Source organism: Alosa pseudoharengus, unplaced genomic scaffold, assembly GCF_046254945.1.
Source record: "Alosa pseudoharengus isolate Yale_2024_CS ecotype anadromous, Long Island Sound unplaced genomic scaffold, YU_APseudo_1.1 YU_APseudo_1.1_scf_7, whole genome shotgun sequence".
NCBI lineage: Eukaryota > Metazoa > Chordata > Actinopteri > Clupeiformes > Clupeidae > Alosa > Alosa pseudoharengus.
Window position 1 is genome coordinate 38,255,281 of NW_027468859.1, and position 9,693 is coordinate 38,264,973.

The window sequence follows — 9,693 nt, forward strand, 5'->3', positions numbered from 1 at the left end:
TTAACTGGCTAAAAAGACACCCAGATAGACTTCTGAGAAGGGCTGTAGAACCAAGTGACACTTACTTGTCCTCAGGATGTGTGCACGGATGGATAATTCCATTCATATCCAGATACAAGTTGTCAAACTCCACTTCATTGGGATTGGGTTTGCTAGTGTCAACAGGTATACGTACACCATTGCATTCCTTTGACTGCAAGAGAGAATTTTCGAATAAACACCTTGCAAACACTTTCTTCATTCATTCAGTCATTTATATAACACGGTATGTTACAATAAAGGATGACTGAGTTGCTGACAGTAGCGTAGCGTCTGCTACTGTGCAGGTACCCATCCTGAACACCACAGGTGAACGAACGGCAGCGTTGTCTGAACTGTTTCTGCAGTTTGACAGTCACCATTAACCATAATGTTACAATATTATAATCACTAACCTACCCTACCTTAATAAAACAAACATGGCCGAGAGAATTGAAATAACTTCTGAGCTTATAATAAAATATTTGCCTAGTGTGCTCACTTAGGTTGGCAATATTAGGCAGCTCACAATTGTATTCGAATCATGTAACATTAACGTTACTGAATAGCTCTACACAAGCTAGCCAACTAGCGTTTGGCTAACTCGCAAGCCATTTATAACATTTGCGTGGTAGCACCTCATTGCGACGAACGGCAAAATAGCATTTAAGTTATCGTAAAAGGGCATGGGCAAAAGTGCACAGCATTACAGACGCGTAACTTTCTGCAACAAAAGCCCAGTCAATGTGCGTAGTTTGGCTATGTATTTAGCCAAATAGCTAATAGCTACAGCATCTCACAGGAAAACAAACGCTTACCTTCTCCTCAAGGCAATGCACTATTATGGATGGATATTTCCTACTTAACCAACGGAAAAATGCAGGGACTCCCATATTGTATAAAAGTCGAATTCCAAAGTAGTAGTTGCTTTAAAAAATTCTCAGTTAAAAACAACGGGGTTTTAGGCTAGGTAATCTAGCCAGTCAATACAACACACAACGCGTTCTAGCTAGCTAACTTGTAGCGTGTTTGTAGAGTGCACTTCCGGGCTACCGGAAATACACCGTAGAAGTATGTGTCAAGAAATCACAGCGCCCCCACTCTTCTCATTTGTCGTCTACTCTGTAGATCAGATTCCCAAAACAAAACAAAACCGATCAGCACTTTTAGCAAATGTGTTCTACCAAATGAGAAGAAGGCACAAAAAGGTTATAGTATTATAGTATATATACTCTTTTGATCCCGTGAGGGAAATTTGGTCTCTGCATTTAACCCAATCCGTGAATTAGTGAAACATACACAGCACACAGTGAACACACAGTGAGGTGAAGCACACACTAATCCCGGCGCAGTGAGCTGCCTGTAACAACAGCGGTGAGGGAGGGGTTAGGTGCCTTGCTCAAGGGCAGTTCAGCCGTGGCCCACTGGTCCGGGCTCGAACCGGCAACCCTTGGGCCAAAATTGGCCACGGCTGCCCCATTATAATTATTCTAATTATATATATAGGTTCGTGTTGTTTGTTACAAATCTGTGGCCTATTGTCATTTAAACAGGTTCACTACTGCTGCCTTATAACTTGCACAGTAAGAAAATGAGGTTGAAAGTGAAAAATAACTGGTAGGTCTAGCTGTGTCCATAAAATTCCTCATCCTCTCTGGGTAGTCTTTGCTAGAAGGAAACCAGAGAATTGCTAATAGGAGGAAACTTGCTCTGTGTCTGTAGCCTGATGTGTCTCATCCCTGCTTGCATGTTGATTGTTCAATCAGTCTTTGAAACATTTATGGTTAAAATCAATCAGAATTATCACAAAAGCATTGTGAGAGAAACATATAACAAGAGAAGAAAAGAAATGTCACTTGACAATTTGTATAAGCAGTAGACCAAGTGGCATGCCGCTGTTTGCATAAAAAGTTAATTGCATGCTGTGAGAGAAAAAAAAAATATTTTACTGAAAAAAGGCCTTGTGATGAACAATGATTATTAAGCAATGGAAATCATGAGGGTTGTTTTCACTTAGCCGACTACTCGGGGCAAAAAAACAGCATAGGAATGTAATATTAGGCTTAGTGCAACATTGATCTCTGTATCAGGCATAACCATGTCATAGCTTAGGTTTTTGGCGGTGTGAGTGGAATCAGATTCATTGGTTCTTCTGACTGAAATTGTTGATAGGCCCTGACCTCCGTCCCTTCTCTGAAGCACTTCACTGCTGTCTGTGAGCAGTCATGCTCAACAAGTTTGTTCCTCAAACTTTGACTGGCCCCTAGTGGTACTATGCAGCGGCTTTTTCTAATATCTAGCCAGTGTTATTCAGGACTGGTCATCTGTTTGGCTTTTTGCACCATACCAGATGTGATCTGGACACGAGACAGAAGTAATTACAAAACTGTACAAATTTCCTGTCCAGTTCCTCAACAAATTTCCTATTTTTGATGGTAATTCTGTGTTTACAAATTACGTAGAACCTTGTGTATATCAAAATAAAGTAATAATTAGAAAATAAGTTTTCCAGATTTGATAAGATCTGTGATCTTGTTCATTCAAATATTTTTGTAGCAAATGAGGGTGACATGCTTAGCTTGTGTTGCCCATTTTTAAGGATAATTATTGACCCAGGCTTAGAGAATGCAGATTGTAGAGGGCCCTCTACTGGTCTTTCTGTCACATTCTGTCCATCTGGTGGAATTCACCAATCACCGAATCTTCATCCCATGTTATTTACATTAGAAGGGCATCTTTGTTTATCATTGCACAATTTCTTGTGCAAACTGGTTGTATAAATGTATTTGAAGAATGCTCAAATATGTCAACAAAATATGTGTGAGGGAGCCACAATCACGTCCTAAAATTGATAAATCTCTCCATCAAAAGGCAAATGGACATTATTGAGACACATTAAAATATATGTTAATTGATTGGTTTTTTTCCAGTTATAAATATGTAAGCTTAAATGTATTTTTGTCCTGACCTAAACCATATTTTGTCTTAACGACAACTACGCAATATAATGAAGTAGACATTCTATTATTAAAACACTGTATGCATATAGATCATATTTAGAGATCCTTTAATTCAGTCCTTATATCCGTAGCCATAGAATTGAAATAAGCATACACAAAAAATGTGCAGAGAGTGCCTCTTTAGTATCAAAAGCGTGCATTTAATCTGCATAGCCTATTTAACACTGGAGTCATTGCTATGCAGTGTGGCACCCAATGCCTTGCCCCCGGCCATTCAGTGGAGTGCAGTGGCAGACCAATAAGGATTCACCCGCTCCAACCTCATTCTGTATTCATAACATGAAACATTCAGACAATGCCTCTCTCAAAGGCCCCCTGAATGGAACGCCTTAATACTCATGTAAACAACTGGAGACCAATTACTTAATGAATTGGCCTCACACGTAATGAGGTGCCTCACAAAGGACTTTAAATGCATTCTGTTGGCACTACATCCTGTGCTGCTGAACCACAACCAGACAGATGCAGAAATTTTTTGAAGGGGCTGTAAGTGTCATAGCTAAATTTCATAGACCGGCAAAGGGACTTTGTATACTGGTATACATTTGAAGAGTTTTCCCAACGATCATCTGATTTTAGTTCCATCTTAGAGGCACACTGATTCTCCTTGAACTGCTTGTGAGAGAGGTGGGAGTGATGCTCACTTATAGTTTAGAAAATGTGTAAAATGATGGGTATTTGGCAGACGCTATAGATGCAAAACAACATAGATGACTTGTCATCTGCTAACACATCTTTGCTGTCTGGTGCTCTACTACATTAAAGTGTCTTTGTTTGTTAATAAGATTATGTTCATTTGTAATACACCTCATAATTAATACCCTTACCCAATATTTGAAGCTTATTAAGCTGCCTGGCAAATACAACAGCTTCAAAGAAATGTTACTGGCATGATAATTTCACTGCTCTGACCTTCTTCTTTAAGGAAAATTGCTATTGCTTTCAGCTTACCCATATTTGTCTTCAAAAAGGGTGTAAGAAGTCATTTTAAAAGACTCCTCTTTCTGTCCCTTTGATTAACAAGTCTCTCTTTCTCTCCCTCTCTCTCTCTCTCTCTCACACCATCAGTTAAGATGCCTCTACATGAAAAGCTCAGGGTAAATTCCCATATGAAATATAAATGTGAATTTCCAAGGCCTCAGGCATTGTGCAACAGTTCTCTTTGAGCGTGTGCTCAGCACTGCACCTCTTCAAATCAGCTCTCACTACTTATTCTGGCAGGATAATGAGAACCAGTTGCCATTTCACACCTCATGACACGTTTGTATTTCTTTATAATTAGCTTTGTTATGTCTCTGTCCAGAAAATAACAGATAACATTCACAACTGCCTGTGATCTTTTCAAAACAAATTAAACTGGCTGGCTTTGATGGTGTAGGAACAAAGACAGAATGTAAAGAAAAGCCAAATGATGTAGACATGTAGGTGTCAGCGATGGCACAGTAAGGGAGTGCTAATAGCATACATGTTACTTGGTCAACATACTGTAGATATGCATCTGCTCCATGTGGGAACTGAAAAATCATAATAATTATATTTTATTAAGCACACTTGTACTGAATGCTTTTGAAAATCATAGCCTTGTAACCATTCAACTTCTAATGTGTCTTTTTTGAAGTTATAGACCCTTTCAACTGCATAAACAAATGTGCACTCCTGAGGTATTTCTGGTGGCACAGAAAACATCATTGAGCCAATGGTAATTTAGGGCCAAAACAAGTTGAGCATTACGCTAAAGTCCAATTCATATTTATTTCAAAGTGTCTGCGTTGGTTTTCAACAGCTCCAACCGTAAACGTTGGCGTATGAATTGCAACACTAAACATGCCAAAAGGGAAAACGCCCTCAGTGATGTGAAGATAAATCAGAACATCAGAATTTGTGAAAGAAAAACGACAGCAGGAGTGGGTTATGGACCATGTGTTTTTTTTTACTAACCACTCTGATTTCCTTCTTAAAATGCTGTCTGTTTGAATTCCATCTCCCGTTCCCAGGACTTCCATGCCCATGCTCATCCTCATGCAGACATTAATGGAGAAATGAACAGAACACTTCACATCAGAAGGGCCAGATGGGCAATGTAGTCAGACAGCACACCCTGTCATTATCATCTGATTAAAATGCATTGGTTTATTCGGCAGGAAGTTACATGAAATGGCACTCGGTATCCACTTCTCCCGTAAAGAGTGAGTGCACCAAAATCTACATTACGAGGCCGTCGCTGACACTGATAGTGTAAACACTGAGTTAAAGGTTTCGTTTGTGCTGAGCAAAAGGTCTCTTGGGGGGGTACATGGCTGATTTGCCAGATTATAGCTATCACAAAAATAACAGCCAGTGGATGAGGCCAACACTAAAAAAATGTACCTTGTCCAGTAGAATGTTTTTCAATCCAGCGTAATCAGGCTAAATCTTGTAATAATATGTGCTAATGATTTACATATTCCAATAGCTTTACTTCTAGAGAACCAATGAATTCACATATTGTCAGCATCTCTCAGGAGACTCCCAGTATAATTTGTACTGGGACAGATACCCTGACGTTGTCTTTTCTGTAGATATTATAAACTATGTACTATGACATGAGGCCCTCTGGGGATGGCATGATACCCATGCCAAGTAACATTAGGTTATAATTCTCACTTTAATTTAATTTAATTTAATTTTAATTTATTGTGCTTATAGAGCGCCAAAACATAACGCATGTATCATGGCGCTTTACAGAATGTAGGCAATCAGAGAAAGAAGGAAGAAAGGAAGAAAAGAAAAGCAAGAGAGAGGCCCATGGGTAACAGGGGCGAGGAAAAACTCCCTAGAATTGGAGATATATATAGGAAAAAACCTCGAGCAGATCCACGACTCAAGGGCCTGACCCATCTGCCTAGGGTCAGTACATGGCAGTAGGTCTGTATACATGACAAATGCATATGATAGTCAGGTGTAGAGAATAAGACATGGTGTCAAGCACTTCTCTCTCTTTGCATTGATGGGTTGGCATAAGTGTATTGAATATAATGTGTATTGAATTGAATTTGATAAATACACCAGAGGAGAGTCGATGTCATCGTTCAGAGATGAGTAGAGGTTGTCATTAGTCAAATCTAACTTTGGTGAAAAATACTTCTGAGGACTTAAAACATAGTTCCTTGCCTTTGAATAGATGGTGGTATTCTTTAGAGATATCCCATGTTTTCCCCCCAACTTCAATGTTTAGCCTCCTGCAATGTTGAATTGTGAAAAATAGTTGGATTTTATAGAGGATGGTTAAATGTTTTCATGTAGACTAACTCTGTTCCATTGAAAGGAATACCTTGAGTTTTTATGGAATTCATTTCAAAGGCAGACAGTGCAAGAAGCTTTTGCAACATGTTTGCTATTGAGTCATTGATGGCAACTAACCAAGGACCTTCCAGATCATGTCATGGGTTTTCTTGGGGGAAAATAATGCAAAAAGGTATGAGACCTTGCAAAATTGTATGCTCTAATAATAAAAGAAATGCACCCTCATATGTAATCGCGCCAGTTGGTGTGTCCGCTCACATACTTGAGTTTCTCTCTCAAATATTTTCACTGGATTTTCAAATGTTGTTTCTATTTAGTATTACTAGCATACCCATACATACTCCAATACACTGTATGATTAGGAATGTGGCAACATACAAAATGAACCAAATGAAGTTTTTCTTTATTTCAAGTGAGGATACGCTTCAGCACAATGACCACCTGAAATCTCAGGTATCTCAATGCAAAAACAGGGCTCAGTGATCTCACTATCACATCAAAATGCCTAATGATGAAATAAATGATGACAAAATAGCATAACAGTGTTTCTTAGACTTCTGGGTGTTACAATCCATTTGACAATAATATGTTCAAACCTGATTCATGTGGGAGTAGATTTAATTAAATTGTTTTGTTGAAAAAATAGTTCAGAAAAGGTTGAAATTGCTTAATAATAGGAACTCAAAATGTGTTATCCAGACACATGGTTTAGGACATAAGCATAAAGTCATGCATCAAGCCAAGCTGTTTCCAGAACTCAAGGAAAACAGGCAGTGTATCACACATAGATCAAAAACCTTGAGCAACATACGAACCTTGAACACATAACTAAAAGGTCCTCTGACTTTAACAGAAGTTTCTAGAAAATCAATAACATGAACTGGGAAAAGCTCTGTACAACCCTTTCAGCATTAATGTGCATGCAACCAGCATAAGGTGCCAAAGCACAGTATCAAAAAAAAATAACTAAACGAGGTCAGCATCTTCAGTGGGGATGAAGTCGTAGGCCCATATACAGTATTTGGCTAGTAACCCAGCAAACCCTTAACCCAGCTGATGAAGTAGTGTTCCACCCACTCTGTTCACATCCTGCTCCTGAGCACAAGCCCTGCAAACAGTCAGCTTGCAGCTGCCGCCTAGAAGGCTCTCTGTGTTCTGGCCAAATCCAAAAGACACCAGTGTGTGTCTAGGGAATTGTAGCCTTCGTCAAGGAAATGTTTGCAATGCCGTGTCCTTAGCCTAGCTTTATACATTCACAATCATTCTGTGGAGAAGCATCAGGAAAACTGATTAAAAAAATACCTGATTTATTTTAGAACTACAGAGGACCTTACTTTAACCTTGAAACAAAAACATCCCAATAATGGTTTATAATTCAATAGAAATTTGGAAATACATTTTAGTGGTGATTTCAACAGAGTGATGATGAGTGCGTACTGCATAAGCTATTTATGTCATGTAAGCCATGAAGGTCCTCTGTTGTGCAAAGAAATGGAAATCTTTGTGTCCCCTACCCTCATATCAGGTACTGGGAGATGGGACATTTTGTCTAAAACACTATGTAGCATCACTTCCAGTTTGCAAAATCGAACAATGAGATCCGTCACTGATCTCTTCCCGCAGCCTAATTGAAAAGGGTGGTCTGTAAAGCAGCGCTGGAACACTCTCTGCAGATGCAAAGCAGTTTAATTGGGCTAAATTGGTGTGAATTGAAAGCACTCAGTTAAAAGCAAGAAACCTGACTGGCAGCCGGCCTTGCCGTGGCCCGGTAACTCGTCGGCGTGAGAGTCCTCACCTGCCCATTAGTATGGAAATACTGAAGATGAGCGTCAGAGATAAAGGATTTTAATAACAAACACATTTCCCCCTGTTAGCCTCCCACTGGAGTGGGATTCAATTATCCCTCCCGCCCACCCCACCCCCTGTTGGCTCGCCATGGTATTTGTGCGCTAGACGTAGACCGTGTACATAACCTCAGAGCATCGCAAGTTCTGTCATGGCATCGCCGGCAGCCTCCAAGCCTCCCAGTCTCTGGGCAATGGATGTGAGAGCTGCACAGAGCTCTATTACGTGCCCCTCAAGAGGGCATGATTTGGGCTTTTTGGGGAGCTCTTATGGGTCTGGCTAAAATTAACTCGCCACATAGAATTCCATTGGGTAAAATTGGGAGGACCCCAAAAAAAAAAATGAAAACAAAATTGAGGTTGTGGTGGCGTGCCCGTGGTCTGTTGCATCAGACAGGCAGTAAGACATAGAGCACGTTCATCTGTCAAACAGCAAGGTTATTGTTGTCTGTGACGCACTGTGAGATTCATGTCTGGGTTACAGTCTGAATGTAGGGGACTGTTTCTCCTACACATGTCATAACTCAAAGTATCACTGTAAGGCCTCCGGCGTACTGTCCTGCAGTTTAATTCTCAGACGTACTCCTTGCCACTTCTTCGTAGCTCTCAATGTAACTTGGCTATGGTTTGAAATGGAAGTATACCCATTGTGGAATGTTGTTATTTTTTGCATTGGGCATATTCATCTTGACACTGCCTCAGAGAAAAACATGATCTAAATAAATATTCTGTCATCTAATTAAATGACCAGTGTCACAGTACTGTAGTCTAGTTCAAGTGTTATGTCACATCAGTGTTGGTTAGCTCTTAGCCTTTTGTTGTGTATTTGATAACATTTATGCGTAGTATGAAAAGGGGACAAAATATGCTAAAAAATATGAATGGCCTTCAGTTCTATTTACTCCTGTGCTATAGATGTAGTCCCTCTGAACGGAGATCCATTCAGCCGGCTAAAATGTGTTAACCTTGGCTCTAACACGCACAACAATGAAAAAAAGACTCTTGATCATCCTCTCTGATTTCAGTGAGAGCATGTGAAATGAAAGATCCAGCCGAAGTACTGTATGAGTTTGCCTCACCACCGAAAAGGGTGTTATTAACCACTTCGTCAAGTAAAGACAAAAACAAAGACAAAAATAGTCAAAAAGTATGTAAAATTAGGTTTCCATCTTGTGAAAAGGTAACCTGTGCTCCTTGTTCTGAGATGCTTGTGATGTGTCTGATACGATTGTGTCATTTCTGTCAGTAATTGGTGAGTTGTTGATTTAGTTAGCATTATTCACTCTTACAGCCACAAGCAGTTCCACAATCCATTAAGCTCTTTATGCAGAGGGATGCCCTCATCTAATTTGACACATAAACTCATTTCAATCATACAATATATTCATACAATATATTATGACCAGGTGCAGAGTTCCATTTGTTTTATCTGACATTAAAGGATAATGGTGGGTGACTAACACCACTGAAGAACTAGAATAGGTGGCGCAAAAGGTTTAAAATGTTTTTAAAAGAGTTCAAAAGATTTT

At 39.6% G+C, this 9,693-nt stretch overlaps 1 protein-coding gene across 1 annotated transcript in view; it reads right to left on the reverse strand.

The window, feature by feature from the left end:
• Positions 1-1,034, reverse strand: part of xrn2 (5'-3' exoribonuclease 2) — a 38,587-nt gene extending 37,553 nt beyond the window's left edge. The window contains exons 1-2 of the mRNA XM_076271725.1: positions 837-1,034; positions 66-193 (exon numbers count right to left, since the gene is read on the reverse strand). Coding sequence (XP_076127840.1) covers positions 66-193; positions 837-911 — 203 coding nt within the window. The 5' untranslated portion in view covers positions 912-1,034. The remainder of the gene's footprint in view (positions 1-65; positions 194-836) is intronic.
• Positions 1,035-9,693: the final 8,659 nt, after the last annotated feature.